Genomic DNA, 24,363 nt, shown 5'->3' with positions numbered 1-24,363 from the left:
GAAAAGCAAAAGGAAAGAGTGCTCAAATGTTGAATTCTGTATTTTATTTTCTTAATATGCTATATTTTAATGGCATATGAATAATATGCTATTAATATGTGTGTGCTATATTTTGGGAATACCACAATAAATAAAAGGAGCTCATCCTTTTGAACTTGGGACACAAAATAAACTCAAGACATCCACAGAGCCAGGAAGGGGCCTTCTGACAACTCTATCACCGAGCACCAGGTGCCAGGAAACAGCCTCTCTTGCCGGACCCACTGCAGTCACATTCTGTACCTGGTGTCCCAAAGGGGAAGAGAAAATGCTGTGGCATGTTGCACATCCCAGATATTCCCTGTGGCCCTCTATGGCATGTTAACTTTTAAGTGTTCTCGGGGGTGTTTTACAGAATCATAATCTGCTCTTCATGAACTGAAACTAGAGTCTATCCATGACTCAGTGAGTCCACTGTAAATGAGAGAGATGATGAATGGAGAATGAATTAGTGACCTCCAGTCTTCCCCAGTGCCTTCCATCACACCAGCCTCCATCTAGTTCCTCTCTCCTCCTTCATCTCCCCTGCGGCCTCCCTCTCACCACCAAGTATGTTTTATTGATGTATAGTATACATAAATTAACATTCACGCTTTTTAGATGTTCCACTCTTTAAGTTTTGACAAATATATACCACCACAACGTGAGTATAGAGATTTTCCATTACTCCAAAGATTCTCTCCTGATTCTTTGAAATAAATGTTTCACCCTGTACACTATGGGAACCTGGGATTGGATTCCTGTCCCTATATCTTTATCTTTTTCAGACTGTCATATAAATGAAATTATACGGTACATAAGTCATTTAATTGTGGTTAAAAAAACATAAAATTTACCATCTTAACCATTTTTAATAGTTTGTTAATAAATATATTTACATTGTTGTGCAACAGATCCCTAGAAGTTTTTATCTTGCAAAACTGAAACTCTTCTACCCATTAAACAATTCCCTCTCTCTCAGCCCCTGGTCACCAGCCTTCTATTTTGTGCACCTATGAACCTGCCTGTTTTGGACACCTCATGTAAGTAGAATCATGCAATACTTGTCTTCTTGTGATGGCTTATTTCAGTTAGCATACTGTCCTCAAGGTTTAAGGATGTTGTAGCATGGTGTGTGAGAACCTCCTTCCTTTTTTTACCTTTTTTTTTTTTTTTTTTGAGACAGAGTCTTGCTCTGTTGTCCAGGCTGGAGTGCAATGGTGTGATCTCAGCTCACTGCAACCTCTGCCTCCCGAGTTCAAGCAATTCTTGTGCCTCAGCCTCCCAAGTAGCTGGGATTACAGGCATGTGCCACCACACCTGGTTAATTTTTTTATTTTTAGTAGAGATAAGGTTTCACCATGTTGGCCAGGCAGGTCTCAAACTCCTGACCTCAGGTGATCTGCCCACCTCAGTCTCCCAAAGTGCTGGGATTACAGGCATGAGCCACCACGCCTGGCCTAGAAGTTACTTCCTTGTTAAGGCTGACAATATTCCATTGTACATATAATACAACATTAGGTTTATCCATTCATCCATCAATGAACATTTGGGTTGCCTCCAGATTTAGGGTATTGTGAATAAGGCAGCTATGAACATGGGTGTGAATACATAACATTTTGAAACTGAGTTCTTTCAGCCAGTTGAATGCCTTTGATATTCAACCATGAGGTTGTGCATTTCACGCGTTCATTCATGTTTATTGCTGAATGTTGTCCATTCTATGAATGTGCCACGGCTTGTTTATTCATCTATCCATTGCTGGACATTGTCCGGTCATTTCCAGCTTTGGAGATTATGCTGTAATGCTATAAACGAACCACATAGATGTGGTTGTGGTGATGCAGCATTTTTATTTTTATGTTTAAACATTTAAGATAGTCTGAGGGTTGTACCTTTTGGAATTCTCTTTTGATTAAATTTAACCTTTAACTTAAAATTTTAGATTCCATTTGAAAGGAGATTACAGAGTTTTACAAAACTCATTAGAATGTACAAAAAACAAAACACTGGAGGACTAATAATATATCATGAAACCCCACAATTCTCACCAAAGTTGTAGTAATAAACATCTGTCCAAAGAAGAAAATAGTGATGCTGTTGAATTAGTTCCACATGAGCATAACAGCTCCCTTACCCGTCTTCATCCCTGATACAGGGAAGGGATAGAAATCATGGATCAGTGAGGAGGATAAAGAGGGAGTGGCTTTGGGTATTTGCCTAACAACAGATCTCAGCTTGGGGATAGGGGTAATGCAAATATATGTCATGTCAGATAAATATTAGTTACTGCTCATATTGCCTAGCAAACCAGGAAATTTATGATCCCCTGTGAAGATTTTTATCCCACAAAGTGAATTTTCAAAAGCAAAAAGGAAAAATGTGTTTTCTCAAGGCACTCTTAAATTCTCCTTGTCCAACAAGAGTTACAAAGAATACAGAGGGATGACTTTGAGCTCTGCTCTTTGTCCCGTACCTGTGAAGATAAGCTATCAATTTACATTGTCTGGGTGAGATTCAATAGAATTGTTTTAGGGTAAAGGTTTGGGGGCCCACAAGGAATTTCCCTGTGAGTAAATTGTGAGGGGGGTTATGTAGCACTTTTTATTTTATTTTATTTTATTTTGCTTTTTGAGACACAGTCTCACACTGTCGCCCAGGCTGGAGTGCAGTGGCACGATCTCGGCTCAGCGCAAGCTCCACCTCCCCGGTTCACGCCATTCTCCTGCCTCAGCCTCCTGAGTAGCTGGGACTACAGGCGCCCGCCACCACACCGGGCTAATTTTTTGTATTTTTAGTAGAGACGGGGTTTCACCGTGTTAGCCAGGATGGTCTCGATCTCCTGACCTCGTGATCCGCTTGCCTCGATCTCCCAAAGGGCTGAGATCACAGGCGTGAGCCACCACTCCTGGCCACCACTTTTTAAAAAATCTTTGTAGCTATCTTATTTAGGAAAAATTGGGAGGCAGGTTTGCCTGATGCCGTTCCCAGCCTGACGTTTCCTTTCCCTTTGGCTTAGTGAGTTTGGGGTCCCAAGATTTATTTTTCTTCCCCACCGTAATACTTGATAAATAGAAACAGGTACAGAGAAGCAACAGGGAAAAGTTAGACTGATCTCTTTGGTATTAGATTAGAGTCAAGGACAATAGTATGAACACATATTTAGCTATAGAAAGTTAAAGCCCATAACCCCTGGACCAGTCTACCCAGGAGAAAAAAAGTACGTGGTTAGATAAATACAGAAAAATTACTAACATGTGTGTAAACATATTTCCTAGGTCTGCCTGCTGAGAAGGCCAATTAGCAATGATACCCCAGCAGCAATGGGAACACCCAGCACCCACATCTTGATTTCTGATGTCATTCTCTAATAAAAGGCTCCTTGGAGAAGCTGCTGAGTCCAAGGCACGGGTAGGGAAAATTCAAGATGAGCCTGGGAGATCGTGTAGTGGCAAAAAGCAAGAGTAAGGAAGTGCTCCAAAAACAGAGCCGACCTAAAAGGGTACCTGCATTCTGTCCCCGGTTCTTTGCAATTAATTCAGTTATGACACTACCGGGTGTTAACAAGGACTTCACAAGTGAAGGGCTGTAAACTAAAAATAAAATTCTTAATCCCCCAACAGACTGAGCAGACTCCCTCTTGGCCAAGGGGAACCCAGAAAAATGTTAAAATCTGAATTCCCAGACATGATGGGAAGAGAGGTTGAACGGCCATCCTGGGAAGGGAGGTTGAATGGACCTCCTTATACTCCCTCCCTTTTGGAGTTTAGGCACAACTGACCGGCATTGATATTAAAACAGAGATCATGGCCAGGCGCAGCAGCTCATACCTGTAATCCCAGCACTTTGGGAGGTCAAGGCAGGTGGATCACTTGAGGTCAGGAGTTTGAGACCAGCCTGATCAACATGGTGAAACCCTGTCTCTACTAAAAATACAAAAAAAATTAGCTGGGCATGGTGGCGCACACCTGTAATCCCAGCCACTTAGGAGGCTGAGGCAGGAGAATTGCTTCAACCCTGCAACCCAAGGGGCAGAGGTTGTAGTGAGCTAAGATCACACCACTACACTCCAGCCCTGATGACAGAGTAAGACTCCATCTTTTTAAAAAAAAAAAAAAAAAAAAAAAAAAATCATAAGACTGAGAGAATGGACTCTTTGTGGTGATAAGATACCAAATTATAAACAAGACCTAAGGCCATGCCAGGCAAAGGTTAAGTCATGCCCTGCAAACCATAAAATGTCATTAAACATGCTTTTAAAAATTAACCCAGTATAATGTGGCTTACTTTCCAACCTGACACCGGTAGAAAATCACACGGAAGGTAGCAGATCCCCTTACCTTAACTTAACCATTCCTAATACTGACTTCAAGTCTTTGGAGCACCTAGAAAAAGCTTAACTTTTCAACCAATTGCCACCTGAAGAATCCCTAAAACCCATCTATGACTTGTAAGCCTCACTTTGAGATGTCCACCTTTTCAGACTGAACCTATATATACCATTCGTGTATTAATGATTTTTACCTACAATTCTTGTCTCCCTGAAATATGTAAAACCAAACTATAATCTGAGCCTGAAAGGCGCACTTTCTCAGGACCTCTTGAGATTGTGTTGCTCTGGGCCATGATCACTCATACTGGCTCAGAATAAACCTTTTTAAAATGTTTTACAGAGTTTGTTCTTTTCTTTTCTCTTCTCTTTCTCTCTTTCTCCCTCCCTCCCTCCCCAGCCCCATCTCTCTTTCTTTCTTTCATTCTTTCTTTCTTTCTCTTTTTGAGACAGGGTCTTGCTCTGTTGCCCAGGCTGGAGTGCAGTGGCATGACCGTAGTTCACTGCAGCCTCTACCTCTGGACTCAAGGGATCCTCCTTCCCCAGCCTCCTAAGTAGTTGCGACCACAGGTGTGCACACAGTGCCTGGCTAATTTATTCATTTTTTTTTTTTTTTTGTAGATATGGGGTCTCCCTTTGTTGCCTCAGCTGGTATTTTTCTCTGTTAATAGGGCAAAGTCCTTCACAGGACTGACTGCCCCACTTCAGATGTCAGCTAAAAGTCTCAGGCAGCCCCAAGCCAAATGCAGCCCTGCTAAGTCAGAGACAAACCTGGGGCTTCCCACAGGTCTTTTAGTTCAATAATTTGCTAGAATGACTCACAGAACACAGGAGAATGCAATACTAACAACTACCATTTTATTATAAAAGCTATCAACAAGGAGCCAGATGAAAAGATACATGAAGCAAGGTCTAGAAGGGCCCAAGTGTAAGAGTTCCTGTCCCTATCAAATCAGCAGGTACCAATTTCTCAGTCCATTGACATGTTTCCCATGCCAGAAAGCTCCCCCAAGCCTTCATGTCTGAATTTTTTATCAGGGTGTAATTACCTAGGCATGGTTGATTAATTCAATGGCCATGAGCTTGAACTCAATCTCTAGCCTCTTCCCTTCCCAGTGATCTGGTGACTGAAAGGTCTTACTTCTAATTACATAGTTGGTCTTTCTGGTGACCAGTCCTCATTTTAAAGCTATGTAGGGACCCGTGCCATGAGTCACCTCATGAGTATGATAAAGGCATTCACCATTCAGGAAATTCAAAAAGATTATGAAGCTCTGGGCCAGTCACGGTGGGTCACACTTGTAATCCCAGCACTTCGGGAGGCTGTGGCAGGCAGATCACCGGAGGTCCAGAGTTTAAGACCAGGCTGGCTAACATGGTGAAATCCCGTCTCTACTAAAGATACAAACATTAGACAGGCGTGGTGCCATGCACCTGTAATCCCAGCTACTTGGGAGGCTGAGGCAGGGGAATTGCTTGAACCTGGGAGGTGGAGGTTGCAGTGAGCCAAGATCATGCCAGGCACTCCAGCCTGGGTGACAGAGCAAAACTGCATCTCAAAAAAAAAAAAAAAAAGATTTTGAAGCTCTGTAACAGGAACCAGGATGAAGACCAGATATATATTTTTTATTATTCCACACCTCCCAGTGACCAAAGCTGCAAAAACAAGTAACAAAATTAATTCCTTAGCATTGAATTATAAAACAAAATATAAATATCAATGAGTTCGGCCGGGCGCGGTGGCTCAAGCCTGTAATCCCAGCACTTTGGGAGGCCGAGATGGGCGGATCACGAGGTCAGGAGGTCGAGACCATCCTGGCTAACCCGGTGAAACCCCGTCTCTACTAAAAAGTACAAAAAACCAGCCGGGCGAGGTGGCCGGCGCCTGTAGTCCCAGCTACTCGGGAGGCTGAGGCAGGAGAATGGCGTAAACCCGGGAGGCGGAGCTTGCAGTGAGCTGAGATCCGGCCACTGCACTCCAGCCTGGGCGACAGAGCGAGACTCCGTCTCAAAAAATAAATAAATAAATAAATAAATAAATAAATAAATAAATAAATATCAATGAGTTCATGTTGATATGAATAAACAATTGAATAAACAAATAAATGAAGGAGAAAAGACATATCTTCCTTACAGAAGGATGGCAAATAATCTATGTGGACACCTCCCAGCAGATGAAGGTTAATTCAATATCCCTTGCACACAAATACACATACTCACTTTAAATGTGTAATGGGTTTAGACACTCCCTTCCAAAGATTAGATTGTGGAAAGGAAAACACAGTAACCATATAGTGAAGAAACTTGACAAACACCATCTTAACTGATCAAGATTAACATCACCAGAGATAACTCATCCAAACTGCCTCAGACTGCTGACAGCATATGATGTGATTAGTGTGGTCTTCTCCCCCAAAACCCATGAAACTAGTCTACCCACGAGAAAAACAAAAGACAAATTCAATTTTCGTGACATTCTAAAAGTAAAACAGTGCTCTTCAAACGTATCAAGATCATGAAAAACAAAACCACAGAGCAAAACAGGGTGGGCAGGCAAGATGACTAAACATAATGTGATGTCTGGCCAGGTGTGGTGGCTCACGCCTGTAATCCCAGCACTTTGGGAGGCTGAGGTGGGTGGATCGCCTGGGGTCGGGAGTTTGAGACCAGCCTGACCCACATGGAGAAACCCCATCTCTACTAAAAATACAAAATTAGCTGGGCTTGGTGGCGCATGCCTATAATCCCAGCTACTTGGGAGGCTGAGGCAGGAGAATCGCTTGAACCCGAAAGGCAGAGTTTGTGGCGAGCCAAGATCGCGCCATTGCACTCCAGTCTGGGCAACAAGAGCAAAACTCCGTCTCATAAAAATAAATAAATAAATAAAAATATATATAATGTGATGTCCTGGACTGGATCCCGAAAGAGAAAAAAGACTGTGTTAAAACAGGTGAAATATAAATAAAGTCAGTTAAGAGGAATGAACCAACGTTTGTTTCGTAGACTTGACAAATGTTTCATGGCAACACGTTTACATGAGGGATACTGGGTGACAGATATTTCAGAACTCTCTGTGTTATACTTGCAAATTTTCTCCAGATCTAAAATTATTCTAAAATAAAATGTTTAGTTAAAAAAATTACAACCATTTATAATTTACAGAGGATCATATTAAAATATTTCCTATGTTTGAATTAATATCCTTTTTATTTCTTTTGAAGGTGTTCATTTTGCTCCCTTGGTGACTTCAAAATCAATATAATGTTCTGCATTAGGCCAGGCACGGTGGCTCACCCCTGTAATCCCAGCACTTTGGGAGGCCTTGGCAGGCGGATCACTGGAGGTCAGGGGTTCGAGACCAGCCAGGCCAACATGGTGAAACCCTGACTCTACTAAAAATACAAAACTTAGCCAGGCATGGTGGCACACACCTGTAATCCCAGCTACTCAGGAGGCGGAGGCAGGAGAATCACTTGAATCCAGGAGGCAGAGGTTGCCTGCCTCAGTGAGCTGAGATCACGCCACTACACTCCAGCCTGGGTAACAGCGAGACTCTGTCTTTAAAAAAAAAAAAAAAAGAAAAGAAAAAAAGTTCTGCATTAAACAAAACAAATTCATGTATTTTGGCTTCAAATTGGTATTCATCTGCTGCTCCAAGGCTGATGGTTTCTTCCAAAAACTTGTCTCCTTAAGTTGGAAATGAAAAAGTCCATACTGAAACCTACTTCTTGCCAATATAGCCAGCTGCTATCAAGGCTTAATCCAGAACAATCTACCTTTTGAATATCTCAAAAATCCATTCAATTTCTTTTTTTTTTTTTTTTTTTTTTGAGACGGAGTCTTGCTCTGTGCCCCAGGCTGGAGTGCAGTGGCGCGATCTCGGCTCACTGCAAGCTCCGCCTCCCGGGTTCACGCCGTTCTCCTGCCTCAGCCTCCCAAGTAGCTGGGACTACAGGCGCCCGCCACCTCGCCCGGCTAATTTTTTGTATTTTTTAGTAGAGACGGGGTTTCACCGTGTCAGCCAGGATGGTCTCGATCTCCTGACCTCGTGATCCGCCCGTCTCGGTCTCCCAAAGTGCTGGGATTACAGGCTTGAGCCACCGCGCCCGGCCAATCCATTCAATTTCTTTCCCACCTGCCAAATCCCTATTTACTTGTTGTCTCCTATCTGCACCCTTTGTTTGTTTGTTTTGAGACAGAGTCTCACTCTATCACCCAGGCTGGGGTGCAGTGGTACAGTCTTGACTCACTGCAGCCTCTGTCTCCTGAGTAGCCTGATTGCGGTGACATTGGTGTTCACCATTACGCTATACCATAATAGTCGCCTAGTTGTGTTCTTTATATATCTATTCACATATTTGTATATATACATATATACACACATACAAACACACACACCTATATATGTATAAACATTTATCATATTCACTTTATAAATTTGGTTTGATAATTTCCTATTTTTGTCAAAGTATTTATTCTACATATCAGTATAACTTCTGAGTGAATATTCATAGGTCTGAATAAATTATCATAAGCACTAAATAATTTTATACGACCCAATGTATTTAATGTGGGTAGATGTTAAGATACCAGCGGAAAAACTAATTTCATTGCCTGCAAAGACTAAAAGTACTATGGCATCCATCACGGAAATTAATGTACAAAATTAGGTAGGTTGTGCACTAAAATACGAGACATGAAATATAAAAGGTGATAAAGTATTTTAGGGTAGAAAACAAATTAATCATTTTAAAGATTATGTAACTATATATTTATTATTTTAAAACAACGAACTGAAACTTGAATTAATATTTGATTTGGGAAACCTATGAAAATATAATAAATATGCAAAATGGAATTTGAAAGTATGAAATCTTGTGCATTCAATACATTGAAAAGAGAAAGAGGCTGGGCGCTGTGACTCACACCTGTAATCCCAGCACTCTGGGAGGCCAAGATGGGTGGATCACAAGGTCAAAGGATCAAGACCATCCTAGCTAATACTGTGAAACCCCATCTCTACTAAAAATACAAAAAAAAAAAAAAAAAGAAATTAGCCAGGTGTGGTGGCACGCACCTGTAGTCCCAGCTACTTAGAAGGCTGAGGCAGGAGAATCACTTGAACCCGGGAGGCGGAGGTTGCAGTGAGCCGAGATCACACCACTGCACTCCAGCATGGGTGACAGAATGAAACTTCGTCTCAAAAAAAAAAAAGAAAAGAAAAAGAAAATAGAGAGAGATGAATAGTGAACTTTGGAATAATGTTGAAATGTTCATAAAACAGAGAAAATATAACAAGAAACATATGAGCTTTAAAATTGCTTTCTTCTGATGAGATTATATGTAATAATTAGTTTTAAAATTGAAAATTTAAAATTAAGTCCTTAATCGTTTGCTGTCTGAAACCCTCTATTATGTTGTTAACTTTTTCTTAAAGAACCTTCCCTAATTTCAGGAAGGAAAACAGTCTCAGCATGATTAACAGACCGCAGACATTCTCAGCAGACACACATTTACTGCCTCTATTAAGCATGACACACCTGTATTACAGAAAAATAATTATAGTTCAGCAATTCCTATTCAGTCACATTGTTTTTGCTATGAATTAGATAATTCAATTAGCTCTGTCATATTCGTTATCCCATGCATAGAGCTTTTTTTTTTTTTTGGTATATAAACTATTTATTTATTTATTTATTTATTTATTTTTTGAGACGGAGTCTCGCTCTGTCGCGCAGGCTGGAGTGCAATGGCCGGATCTCAGCTCACTGCAAGCTCCGCCTCCCGGGTTCACGCCATTCTCCTGCCTCAGCCTCCCGAGTAGCTGGGACTACAGGCGCCCGCCACCTCGCCCGGCTAGTTTTTTGTATTTTTTTAAGTAGAGACGAGGTTTCACTGGGTTAGCCAGGATGGTCTCTATCTCCTGACCTCGTGATCCACCCGTCTCGGCCTCCCAAAGTGCTGGGATTACAGGCTTGAGCCACCGCGCCCGGCCAAACTATTTATTAACAGACAAGGCCTACAGACTTATTTCTTCTTGGACACACCCACGGTGCGGCCACGGCCGCCAGTGGTCTTGGTGTGCTGGCCTCGGACACGAAGGCCCCAGAAGTGGCACAGCCCTCTATGGGCCCGAATCTTCTTCAGTAGCTCCAGGTCTTCACGGAGCTTGTTGTCCAGACCATTGGCTAGGACCTGGCTATATTTTCCATCCTTTACATCCTTCTGTCTGTTCAAGAACCAGTCTGGGATCTTGTACTGGCGTGGATTCTGCATAATGGTGATCACACGTTCCACCTCCTCCTCAGTGAGTTCTCCTGCCGTCTTGGTGAGGTCAATGTCTGCTTTCCTCAACACCACATGAGCATATCTTCGGCCCACACCCTTAATGGCAGTGATGGCAAAGGCTATTTTCCGCCGCCCATCAATGTTGGTGTTGAGTACTCGCAAAATATGCTGGAACTTTTCAGGGATCACTAGAGACATGGCGGCAGCACAAGCGGCGGCGCGTAGGCCTCCTGTGGAAGAGACCTATCCCATGCATAGAGCTTTTACAGAAATAGTTACACCACTTCCGAAAATATCTCTGTGACTTTTGCACACCGTATTAAACAGTGGATTAATTTTGAAATTACAATCCTGAAGCACATTAAAATTCAGACTTTGATAACACTTGGATTAAACACCAAAAACCCCTTCAATGAGAATTTTGTTATATTACATTAGCAGTAGTCAAGGTTCAGTTTAGGATTTCAGACCTCCAGTCCCTCTCCACAAGCTCAGCTCATGCCCCAGGCATTATTCCTTCTTCCTATTTAGTTTTGTCCCAGATCAATTTCTACCCCAAAAGAGTTGCTTTTCCAGACATGCACACCTACCCAGATTCCTGATATATTTCCTATGTACAGACTCCTGCTACAGACTATGTCCCTCAGTCTAAAGTAGAAAATACCAGACTCCTTCTTGCTGCCAGGACTGTGAGCTGAGGGTGACGATCTGAACAGTCAAAGCATGTGTGGGAGGGAGGAAGGCAGAGCCTGAAATGTGGCTTTGTGATTCTGTGACCTCATCTCCCCACAAAACTGCAATTAGGATTTCACCTGTAGTGTCAATGCCAGCTTACACTTGGGAAGCTGAGAATAGTTCTGGAAAACTTTTTTAATGCCTAGAATCTATTAGAAGTTTCTAGTGAGCATTTCCAAAGAGACCATTGGAGTGTTTGGGAAAGACTGTTTTCCATTATTTCTTATTAAAAAAAAAAAAAAAAAAAAAAAGCTATGAAAAGATTTTGTGACTATTATATTCCTAATAAGAAAAAAAACATTTTAATTAAGTTCTGAATTTATATATAAAATAGCAGGCCAGGTGCAGTGGCTCACACCTGTCATCCCAGCACTTTGGGAGGATGAGGTGAGTGGATTGCTTGAGGCCAGGAGTTTGAGACCAGCTTTGGCAACACAGTGAAACCCCGTCTCTACCAAAAATACAAAAAATAGTCAGTCTCATAACCTGGTCTCCAAATAAATAAGTAAATAAATAGAACTAAATGTAAAAATAAATTCAAAAAATAAATAGTAATTTAAATATTCAGCATGCCTGAGAAAGGTTTATTTAGAATACAAGACATGCAAATAAGAGAATGTGGTTCAACATGTTTAAAATTAAATAAGAAGACAGTATTAACTGGGAAAATAGTTTTTTACCCTTGTAAATTATTTCTCATTAGCAAATTAACTTAGAAATCATACTCTATTAGTTTAATTATTAGTGATTACACATCAGAATATAAGAACAAATAAATTATTAGTGGGTATATATGTATTGGTTAGATACTTGAAATGTATTTTTAATAAAATACTTCAATGAACCTCTTCATTTTCTTACATTTATGTTATTTTGACCATGAGCATGCTATTTCTGCAGGTGATTATGTAGTCTTCCTTAAGATGTCCATTGTTTTACCATAATGCTAATCTTCAGAAGAAAACTGAGGCCCCAAAGTCAAGTGTTCAGATGACTGCAGAGTGACCAACAGTGTGACCATCACCTCCTCAAAGCCAGTGAGCTAGAACCACCCTATTAAGTTGGTCCCAGCTTCGTGACCATCAGAAACTGTAGGATAAGAGAAGACTGTAGGTTTTTAAAAATTATTTTCCTTTAAGTTTGGGGATACATGTACAGAACGTGCAGGTTTGTTACATAGGTATACATGTGCCACGGTGGTTTGCTGCACCCATCAACCTGTCATCCAGGTTTTAAGCCCCACATGCATTAGGTATTTGTCCTAATACTCTTCCTCGCCTTTCCCCTCACCCCCTGACAGGCCCCTGTGTGTGATGTTCTCCTCCCTGTGTACATGTGTTCTCATGTTCAACTCCCACTCATGAGTGAGAACATGTGTGGTTGATTTTCTGTTCCTGTGTTAATTTGCTGAGAATGATGTTTTCCAGCTTCAACCATGTTCCTGCAAGGACATGAGCTCATATTGTATTTTACGGCTTCATAGTATTCCACGGTGTATAGGTGCCACATTTTCTTTATCCAGTCTATCATTGATGGGCATTTGGGTTGGTTCCAAGTCTTTGCTATTGTAAACAGTGCTGCAACAAACATCCGTGTGCATGTGTCTTTATAGTAGAATGATTTATAACCCTTTGGGTATATATCCAGTAATGGAATTGCTGGGTCAAATGGTGTTTCTGGTTCTAGATCCTTGAGCAATCGCCACACTGTCTTCCACAGTGGTTGAACTAATTTACACTCCCACCAACAGTGTAAAAGCGTTCCTGTTTCTCCACATCCTCACCAGCATCTGTTGTTATAAGAAGATTGTAATTTTTTTTTTTTTTTGAGACAGAGTCTTGCTCTGTCCGCCAGGCTGGAGTGCAGTGGCCGGATCTCAGCTCACTGCAAGCTCCGCCTCTCGGGTTCCCGCCATTCTCCTGCTTCAGCCTCCCGAGTAGCTGGGACTACAGGCACCCGCCACCTCGCCCGGCTAGTTTTTTTGTGCTTTTTAGTAGAGACGGGGTTTCACTGTGTTAGCCAGGATGGTCTCAATCTCCTGACCTCGTGATCCTCCCGTCTCGGCCTCCCAAAGTGCTGGGATTACAGGCTTGAGCCACTGTGCCTGGCCGAAGATTGTAATTTTAAGCCACTCAGCTTTGGGGTAATTTTTTATGCAGAAAGATATAACTAGTACAGCCTATGAACCATCAATGCCACTTTTCAGAGACATCCAGATAACACATACACATTCAAAATTCGAGAAGTACGCTGATAGAATTGTACATTCTACCTAATATCTAAAAATGAAGCAATAGGGCCTGGGTACAGTGGCTCACACTTGTAATCCCAGGACTTTGGGAGGCCAAGGAGGGCAGATCACTTCAGGTCAGAAGTTCGTGATCAGCCTGGCCAACATGGTGAAACCCTGTCTCTACTAAAAATACAAAAAATAGCCAGGCATTGTGGCACACGCCTGTAATCCCAGCTACTCGAGAAGCTGAGGCAGGAGGATTGCTTGAACCCAGGAGGTGGATGTCGCAGTGAACTGAGATGGCGCCACTGCTGGGTGACAGAGCGAGACTGTCTCAAAAAATAAATAAATAAATAGAACAACATTGAAAGTCTAAAATGAGGAAACTATTAAAGTCTGGTACATTCATATTCTTTAAAATTAGAAAATATCCCCAGAAAGTACTTGTGATTAAGAAAATCAATTGGTGGGGTTTAGGTAAAATATTAGTACAGAATTAACAGTGCACTGTGACTATATGTACTATCCTATACCTTAAATACATATTAAATAGTCTGGAAAGATACAGCTCAAACTAATGAAGGGATATGTTGACACAAAACTAGTATGAAACAAGGAATAATCAATGGGAACATATTACTATCCACAGTATTTACTTATTGTACAAAATTGTTCCCAGTATGAGTTATTAAGCAGAGTGAAAATTTAAAATTTTTCAAGTTTAGGAACACATTTCCTTAAACTTTTAACCCTGGCCATCTCAATTATTTCCCAGTATGGAGGGGTCAGGAAAGGAAAACTTTCATTTTCTACTTCTGAATTTTATTTTCTTCACCCCCAAAATTGCAGCATTAGAACATTAAAATACACATCCAGAAATAAATTCCATTTCATCATGAAAAAAAAGTGACATAATCTTGGGGCATGTGCATTTTGAAGCTCTCAGCAGAAAATCAAAGGACAAATGCCTTTCCCATATTTCCTACACTGGGAGCCACAATGTCCTCAAACTTCCCTCCTGACAGCCTTACATGTGGCTATGTCCCCATCCAGGGGAATTAGACTCTCCAACCTACAGTTTATATATTCCACCACCAAGAACTGTGCCATACACTTTAAAAACATTTTTTTTTTTTTTTTTTTTGAGACGGAGTCTCGCACTGTAGCCTGGGCTGGAGTGCAGTGGCCGGATCTCAGCTCACTGCAAGCTCCGCCTCCCAGGTTTACGCCATTCTCCTGCCTCAGCCTCTCGAGTAGCTGGGACTACAGGCGCCCGCCACCTCGCCCGGCTAGTTTTTTGTATTTTTTAGTAGAGACGGGGTTTCACGGTGTTAGCCAGGATGGTCTCGATCTCCTGACCTCGTGATCCACCCGTCTCGGCCTCCCAAAGTGCTGGGATTACAGGCTTGAGCCACCGCGCCCGGCCTAAAAACATTTCTTAAGGCCAGGCGCAGTGGCTGACGCCTGTAATCCCAGAACTTTGGGAGGCCCAGGCAGGTGGATCATGAGGTCGGGAGTTCGAGACCAGCCTGACCAATATGGTGAAACCCCATCTCTACTAAAAATACAAAGTTAGCCGGGTGTGGGGGCACATGCCTGTAATCCCAGCTACTCAGGAGGCTAAGGCAAGAGAATCACTTGAATCCGGGAGGGAAAGGTTGCGGTGAGTCGAGAGAGTGCCACTGCACTCCAGCCTGGCAACAGAGTGAACCTCCGTCTCAAAAAAAAAACTCAAAACGACAACAAAAAATTAGCTGGGCGTGGTGGCGCGCACCTGTAATCCCAACTATTTGGGAGGCTGAGGCAGGAGAATCGCTTGAACCCGATAGGCAGAGGTTGCAGTAGGTGGAGGTTGCAGTGACCAAGATCGTGCCACTGCACTACAGCCTGGCGACAGGGTGAGACTCCATCTCAAAAAAAAAAAAAAAAAAAAAAAAATTTAAATACATATATGGATTTTATATGTAAAATAAATAGAATTTTTATATGTGTATGTTTATATGTAAATAACATATATATGTATTTTTATGCTAAAATACACTCTCATTTTTTCACCCTTCACCTATTATCAGATGTAATTCCCAGTTACCAAAACAGAGACTCAAAGAAGCAGTGGATAGGGCTTGGTTTACTCAGATACCACCATATAGGCTCCTCTTCTCTTGAGGAGCCTCCAGTCAGCAAGTTTCCTCTCCGGGCCCAAGAGAAATCAATTCAGTTGTCCAGGAGCACTGCCAAACACATATTATGTTAAAAATAGTCTTCCGAATAACTGAGAATATAAAGACTTTACAAACTAAAGGCCAGGAGCAGTGGCTCACGCCTATAACCCCAGCACTTCGTGAGGCCCAGGTGGGCGGATCACATGAGCTCAGGAGTCCCAGACCAGCCTGGCTAACACGATGAAACCCCGTCTCTACTAAAAATGCAAAACTTAGCCAGGCATGGTGGCATACGCCTGCAGTCCCAGATACTCGGGAGGCTGAGGCAGGAAAATCGCTTGACCCAGGAGGCGCAGGTTGCCGTGAGCCGAGATCGCGCCATTACAATCCAGCCTGGGAAACAGAGAGAGACTCCATCTCAAAATAATAATAAAAAAAATAATAACGATATTATATTAGTAATTAATAACTTAGGCAAAACACAAGATACCAACTCTAATAAATCCAGTACTTGGATTTGAAATTTATCTCAAGAAGCGCGCATTAGAATAATAAAGAAAGGAAAATAAATTTATATCGATACAAGCAGAAATTTTTGTTCTTTTAAAGCCAAGCCTCAGCCTTCCACCCCCACAGCCCAGGGTCTGACCCCATAAATTCTCTGGAACTCAGCCCACGATGCATCTCTGCCTCCTGGGTGACTGGGGAACAGAAACAAAAATTATATTCCAGTGAAAGTCAATATAAAATTTTACAGTCCGCACAGGCACAAAAATGCATCTCATTCTAGTTTCCATCACCTACGCAGACAACTCCAGCTTTCGCTTAATTAAATTAAAATTCTAATCGTCCAGATCTCAGAAGTTCCTGGATCCAAGCGCCCACCTGTTCCGTAGCCCTCTCCCATCCACCAGGTCCCAGCGCTTCTCCCGCCTCATCGCAGGACGCGCCTCCATCGCTCGCAAAAACGTTTCCAAGCAAATCTTTTCCAACTTAAGCTCCGATTCCAATATAAGGGATCTATGGGTCTCTAATTTTTTGCTTAACTAGGCTTCAAAGGACACCAAAGAAATTCAAGGGAATCCAAAAGTGAAGAATCGAGTACTGCTGGACGACGAACAGACCCAAAAAAGTCGCTGGGACGCGCCGAGGTGAGGTCTTGCAGTCCGACCCGTAGGCCCCGCCCCCGCCCCGCCATTGTCCCCGCCCACCGCCATTATCCCCGCCCATCCCGTCTTTGTCCCCGCCCATTCCCGCCATTTGCCCGCCCATTCCCGCCATTTGCCCGCCTATCCCCACATTGGTCCGCGCCCTGCCCCTGCCCTTGCCCCTTGAGCCTCCCCAGTGCACTCGCGTACGCGCAGGTTCCTGCCGACCCGGAAGCGGATCTCGCGGGGCTACTGGCACTCTCGGGTGAGTGAGTCTCCGTCTTTCGGGTTCAAGCCTGCGCCTCGCGGGCCCCAGGTTCCCACGCTCCGCTGTCGGGTTTTGGGGTCGCCCTGTAGGTTAAAACCCCGAACCTGCTCATTCCTCTCGCGGCGTGGCCCCTAGACGTTCCCAGTCCCGTAGCTCCCAGAGGGTCTGGAGGTCTGCGTCCATTTCGGATTAAAATCGTTCTGAAGTGGGTACTGGCCCGTACTTTTTTGCCTTCGGGTCAGTGTGGCTACCGACCGCCCACCGCGTCGTTTCTCTGCTTAAAACTCTTCTCTGACTCCCTCTTCTCTCCTCCTGGTAAAGCCCTCATTCGGGGCGGATACACACCCTTCGCCCTCGTCCAGGGAGAACAGAGGGGAAGCAGAAATGGAGGAGAAAGAGGGAGAAATGTGCGAAATTAGAGAGCAATCAGAAAGAATAGCCGGGACTGAAAAAAAGGATGCTACCAAGATGAGGCCAAACACTGTCAGAGAAGGAGGGGAAGGGAAGCAAAATGAGCAGAAATGGACAGGGAAACGCCGAAATGGGAGAAAGAAAAGGAAAGAAACAGAAGGTGGGAGAGAGAGATTGACGGGGACCCAAATCCAAGTGAGTTTGGAGTTGATTTAATATGGAACATTAAGTTGTGAAGTACTGATGCATGGCTCTATAATTAATTTAAAATTTGTTTCACTGTTTATGCAGAAGAGAATGAACATTGCAAAACTAGGGTGTGAGGTTTCTGCGTTTTCTAATTATTACATCTGAAGTAACCCTTATTCAGCCAGAGGGTTAACTGACTTAGCTCAGTTGATTCCAGGTTACCCTCTTCCCTTTCTCTCATCTTGAGGAGAGTCAAGAAATGGGAAGAAACTGTGACACCATATGCTGCTTTACCAACAGACATTAACAATATTATTCCCTCCTTTTTTGTGTGTGGCTTGTGTCATTTTCTAAATTTGATGTATATACAACTTGTCTTAAACGTAATTCCAGAATTTATTGGATTTAAAAAATTTTTTTCAAATTATTTTCTCTTCAATGTATCGTTCAGCTTATGAGTTTTAAATGCTTTGTTTTTCTTTTCTTTTTTTTGAGACGGAGTGTCACTTTGTCGCCCAGGCTGGAGTGCAGTGTCTCGATCTCGGCTCACTGCAACCTCCGCCTCCAGGGTTCAAGCGATTCTCCTGCCTCAGCCTCCCGAGTGGCTGGGATTATAGGCACGCGCCACCATGCCTGGCGAATTTTTTGTATTTTTAGTAGAGATGGGATTTTCACCTTGTTATCCAGGCTAGTCTCGAACTCCTGACCTCGGGTGATCTGTCTCCGCCTCCTAAAGCTCTGGGGTTACAGGCGTGAGCCACCGCGCCTGGCCTAAATGCTTTCTACTTTTTATCATATATTGGAACTGTTCTTTTATGTCTTGTACCTGATTTCACAGTGTTTCACTCTAAGGGTGTTGATAATCTTTTAGCCCTTAAAATCTGGTTTAACCAGCCGGGCACGGTGGCTCAAGCCTGTAATCCCAGCACTTTGGGAGGCTGAGACGGGCGGATCACAAGGTCAGGAGATCGAGACCATCCTGGCTAACACGGTGAAACCCCGTCTCTACTAAAAAATACAAAAAACTAGCCGGGCGAGGTGGCGGGCGCCTGTGGTCCCAGCTACTCCGGAGGCTGAGGCAGGAGAATGGCGTAAACCCGGGAGGCGGAGCTTGCAGTGAGCTGAGATCCGGCCACTGCACTCCAGCCTGGGCGACAGAGCCAGACTCAGTCTCAAAAAAAAAAAAAAAAAAAAAAAAAAAAATCTGGTTTAACCAGTTAGCTTAATGCAGTTGACCTTGAACAACACCAGTTTGAGCTATGCAGGTCCAACTATACAGGGGATTTTCTTCTACCCCTGTCACTCCTGAGACAGCAAAATGAACCCCTTCTCTTCTCCACTGCAGCCCACACAATATGACCTCGGTGGGGGGATGCGAGGAAGATGAAGAATTGTGATGATCCACTTCCTCTTAGTGAATGGTAAATATATTTTCCCTTCTTTATGATTTTCTTATTAACAGTATCATTTCTCTAACTTACATTGTTGTAAGAATACAGTATACAATACATGTAACATACAAAATATGTGTTTATCAATGGTTTATGTTTTCAGTAAGACTTCTGGTCAACAATGGGCTATCAGTAGTTAAGTTTTTGGGGAATCAAAAGTTGTACCTGAATTTTTGACTGGGGGCGGGGGGCGGTTAGTGCCCCTATCACTGGTGTTGGTCAAGGCTCAGCTCTATTCAGTTTCTTTACTCCCTTATGTCATCTGAAAGCCTCCCACTAAGTAGATGTTCCCCCAGGTCCCCTTTGTCCTTTCTCTGCAAGATGTTGAAGAATGGCCTGGATTGGTGTGGAATTTTGTTCCAACAGAGCCCATCTGTTCATAATGAAGAGATTACTCAGCACTAATCTCCACAGCTGACCCCCTTTCATGCTTTCCAAGAGCAATAGCTATTTGTAATTTCATATTTTTGAATATTTTTCTGGAAAAGAGGAATTAAATCCTTGGGATTGATTAAACCCATGAAATAGAAGCTTCTACTCAGGAATGTGAATGGTAATCTGGAAATAAGGATAAACCTTTCCTACTGCCCTATCCAGGCCACCATTTCAGAATTCATTTACAACTGAGTTCTGCTCACTCAACTCAGACCTTTTCCAGGTAACTTGGTGAAATGTCTCCTCTCTCTGAGGCTCAGTGTGCCCACCGGTAACATGGAGATGATGGGTATACCAGAAATTCTGAATCTGAGCCGATGGAACCCCTGAAATGATGTTCAGGATTGAGCATGTGTCTGCATGTGGCAATTTTTTGAGAGAGGGTGCCCAGTTACAGTTAGTCTTAAATGACTCTCAGACCTCCAAAAATGATGGAAACTACTAGGAAAGGGGTGGGGGCATAGGCTTAGAGATAGGAGAGCTGCTTCTCTCAGCTTTTTATACTTTCTCACTATCTCTGCATCAGGAGTAAGTCTTAATTTTATTATGGCATCTCCTGCCGTTAAATCCTTTTATGCTTTCCCTCTGCCTGTAGGACAAATATCTAAACTACGTAGTATGGCTACAGCAGGGATTTCTGGAGCTATGGTGGCTCTTCACCTGTTCCAATTTTAGGCTTTTATTATCCTGCATTGACTGACGGTCTTTGGATGCTGGCTACCCAGGGAGAGGCTGTGAACTTGGACATAGCAGTTTTTCTTGGCTGAGCATCAGGTGGACAGAGGACAATGCAATTGATACAGAATGTTGGGTTTCAGCAAGAAGGGAGAACTTTTTGAAGACATAGGTGGAATAACTCACTTCTTAGTCTCTCTTTAGTTTATTTTTTTCATCAGTTTATTTTCACTCTTGTTGCAGTTGAAAGCTAAGGACCATCTTATTTCTATATCAAGCCTCTTCCTGTGTCTGTGTGTGTAGAGGAAGGGCCTGTATTGATTTTAAGCATTAAACAACATATTTTTGACATACAGACTGATCTTACCTGAGAAAGAAACTCAGAGGAAGAGGAAAGAAAGAAGAGGAGGGAATGGCTCTTTCTCAGGTAAAAGTTATATTCTTGGTTGATTGTTTTGTCCTCTCCTTCCTGAAATGCCATATTTTGGACTTGCTAATTTTATCTGACTCTGAAGTGTCCTGACTAACATGTATATTCACACCCAGGGCTTTGCCTCAATTCCATCTCCACCTAGATTCCATCTCACTGTGACCCAGTAACATGGAACTTTGGAAGAGGCTCCATTTAGATGATTGTTCTGGGAAGGGTTTGATGCCTAGTCATGGATTGGATATGGGGGGCAGGCTCCATGGTGTCAGTGAGGTTGGGTGGTAGTGACTGTTTAGAGACTTCATTTGGATGCCCTTTCAGCTCTTTATAAACCAGGATTAAAGAAGCTGCATATGTAAGTGATATATTAATGTGCACAAATACCTGGAAAACTTTGGAAAAGTAGACTGATGGGGGAAACTTGCTTAGCTTGAGTTTATAATACGTTTGTAGCGAAACAATTGAGTCTGTGTTTCTGGCTGTAAAATATTAATTTGGAATAGAATGGGAAGTTCAGAAGTAGACATTGGGGATGGAGAAGGTAGTCTTTTTTCATAATCGGTTTTAAAATATTAAATCAACATAATTGTCTTAACAGCAGGAGGTTCTTTAAATTCTTCACAGTGCATCCATCTCATGAAGACTCTGCTGTTCATTTAGGAATTCTCATGCAGTGGGTGTTTAGATAAAAATGTCTATAATTTATTATTTTTCTTAATTTAACTTTAAGTCCAGGGGTAGGTTTGTTACATAGCTAAACTTGTGTCATGGGGGTTTGTTGTAAAGATTATTTCATCATCCAGATATTAAACCTAGTACCCATTAGTTATTTTTCCTGATCCTCTCCCGCCTCCCACCCTCCACCCATGATAGACTCCAGTGTGTGTTGTTTCCCTCTATGTGTCCATGTGTTCTCATCATTTAGCTCCCACTTGTGAGAACATGCACCATTTGGTTTTCTATTCCTGTGTTAGTTTGCTAAAGATAATGGGCTCCAGCTGTATCCATGTTCCTGCAGAAGACATCATCTCTTTTTTTTTTTTATGGCTACATAGTATTCCGTGGTGTATGTGTGTGTGTACCACATTTTCTTTATTCAGTCCACCATTGGTCGGCATTTAGGTTGATTCCACGTCTTTGCTATTGTGAATAGTGCCACAGTGAACATGTGCACGTATGTGTATGTTCGTGCATGCATGATGGGATTGCTGGGTCGAATGGTAGTTCTGTTTTTAGATCTTTGAGGAATCACCACACCGTCTTCCAGGATGGTTGAACTAATTTACCCTCCCACCAACAGTGTGTAAGTGTTCCTTTTTCTCCACAACCTCACCAGCATCTGTTATTTTTTTGACTCTTTAGTAATAACCAAAAGGGGCCAGGTGCAGTGGCTCACACCTGTAATCCCAGCACTTTGGGAGGCTGAGGCGGGTGGATCACCTGAGGTCAGGAGTTCAAGACCAGCCTGACCAACATGGTGAAACCCTGTCTCTACTAAAAATGCAAAATTAGCTGGGCATAGTGGCACATGCCTGTCATCCCAGCTACTTGAGAGGCTGCGGCTGGAGAATCACTTGAACCCGGGAGGTGGAGGTTGCAGTGAGCCAAGATCGTGCCATTGCACTTCATCCTAGGCAACAAGAGCAAAACTCCGTCTCAAAAAGATAATAATAATAATTAAAAAATAATAGCCAGCCGGGCACGGTGGCTCACGCCTGTAATCCCAGCACTTTGGGAGGCCAAGGCAGGTGGATCACGAGGTCAGGAGATCAAGACCATCCTAGCTAACATGGTGAAACCCCATCTCTACTAAAAATACAAAAAAATTAGTGGGGCATGGTGGCAGGCGCCTATAGTCCCAGCTATTTGGGAGGCTGAGGCAGGAGAATGGTGTGAACCAGAGAGGCAGAAGTTGCAGTGAGCCGAGATTGCGCCACTGCACTCCAGCCTGGGTGACAGAGCGAGACTCCATCTCAAAAAAAAATAAATAATAATAATAGCCAAAAGATGGCTATAATGTAGCTAAGACCTATGAGCAGAACTTCCTGTCATCAGAGAGGCAGGAGCAAATTCTGATTATACTACTTGTTGTTAAATACTACATTTCTTTTATAGTAAGCATCACATGATATATATATATTTTATGATAGAATGTCACACAGTGATGCTTAGGGACTAAGGAGTAAAACATGTTGTCCAGTCCACCATCACTCACTGTCTCCATCAGGAACTATTGTTCATTCTCTTCAATGGAAGAAAAATCATAAAAATCATAACTTAATTTTAGAAAACGTTTAGTGAATATTTTGTTGTGATATTCTGTTTTGCAAATTTGTATATTTGTATACTGTATGTCTTCATTTCGTTTTTAGGCTGGTAAACAGAGATAACTTGAGTTTTTGCTTTCTCATTGGAGCATTCTCTTACTGAAGACACATACAGTTTTTCTCTGTTATAAAGAATCCGCATTGGCTGCTTGGGAGCAGGCCAACTGTACTACAGCTGTGTGAGGATTCCTCCAGGTTGGGCAATTTGAAGCATGATTACTGGCTTAATAATGATGTTTCTGAGGAAGTTCAGACACTGCACTTACTAAAAAATACTTTAAATCAACTATCTTAACCATGCTCAGACAGCTGAAGTAAACGGTGGACAAAGAACTAAAGGAAAGTAGGACAACAGTGTTTCAATGAGTATCAGTAAAGACATAGAAATTATTAAAAAGAAGTGAAATAGAAGTTTTGGAGCTGAAAAGTATAATATGAAAATTTCAGCTATAAAGTTTCAAGAGTAGATTGACAGAATACAGAATTAGCTAACTTAAACTTTAGGTTAATTGAAATTATTTAATCTGAGCAGAAGAAAGTGAAGAAAAATAAAATGTAAGAAAGCTTTGGGACACCATGAAGCATAGGCATGTATGCTTAATAAAAATTTTCGAAGAAAAAGAGAAAGCAAAAGGCAGAAAGAATATTTGAAGAAATAAGAACTGAAACCTCCGAAATATATAAAGATCATGAATCTGTATACCTAGGAAACTCAGTGAACTTTAATTGTGATAAACTTATAGAGATCCAGAGCAATACACATAATCAAACTGTGGAAGGAAAAAGAATCATGGTAGTAGCAACACAGAAATGATTTGTCATGTACAGTGATCCTCAAAAAGATTAACAGCCAAATTCTCATCAGAAACTATGGAGGCTGGAAATTAGTGGAATGACATATTCAAAGTTTGAAAGGAAGAACTATCCAGCAGGAATTCAATATCAGGCAAATTATCCTTCAGAATTGACAGTGAAATTGAGATCCCCAGATAAACAAGAGCTGAGGGAGTTTGCATTAGTGGACTTACCTGCATGAAATCTTAAAGTCTTTTAGGCTGAAATAAAAGGACACCAGCAGTACCTTAATGCCGTAAGAACAAATTAATACAGGTAAAATACCTACATAGGTATAAATATAAAAGCCAATATTACTGGTTTTTTAAAAACCTTTTTAATATGATTTAAAAGGCATGTATAAAACAATAATTGTAAATCTGTTACTGGCTATAAAATGCATAGAGAAGTAATTTTTGACGGTATGAA

General features: G+C 42.2%; 2 protein-coding genes across 6 annotated transcripts in view; one reads left to right on the top strand and one right to left on the bottom strand.

Moving 5' to 3' along the window:
* Window positions 1-10,349: 10,349 nt before the first annotated feature.
* Window positions 10,350-10,849, bottom strand: LOC139360239 (small ribosomal subunit protein uS13-like). The gene has a single exon (XM_071086608.1). It carries the CDS (start codon window positions 10,832-10,834, stop codon window positions 10,376-10,378), a length of 459 nt encoding a protein of 152 aa, XP_070942709.1. The 5' UTR covers window positions 10,835-10,849; the 3' UTR covers window positions 10,350-10,375.
* Window positions 10,850-17,002: 6,153 nt separating this feature from the next.
* LOC105497327 (zinc finger protein 677) overlaps window positions 17,003-24,363 on the top strand; it is a 36,131-nt gene continuing 28,770 nt past the window's right edge. Inside the window, exons 1-4 of one of the 5 annotated variants that reach the window (XM_024797776.2) lie at window positions 17,004-17,179; window positions 17,504-17,788; window positions 19,128-19,203; window positions 20,700-20,770. In XM_024797776.2, the coding sequence (XP_024653544.2) occupies window positions 20,756-20,770 (15 nt within the window). In that variant the 5' untranslated portion in view covers window positions 17,004-17,179; window positions 17,504-17,788; window positions 19,128-19,203; window positions 20,700-20,755. The other 4 variants (XM_024797775.2, XM_071087728.1, XM_024797777.2 and 1 more) reach the window with 4 other exon arrangements.

Source organism: Macaca nemestrina, chromosome 20, assembly GCF_043159975.1.
Source record: "Macaca nemestrina isolate mMacNem1 chromosome 20, mMacNem.hap1, whole genome shotgun sequence".
Classification (NCBI taxonomy): domain Eukaryota; kingdom Metazoa; phylum Chordata; class Mammalia; order Primates; family Cercopithecidae; genus Macaca; species Macaca nemestrina.
Note: the sequence above shows the minus strand (reverse complement) of the source record. Positions and strands in the feature narration are given on the sequence as shown.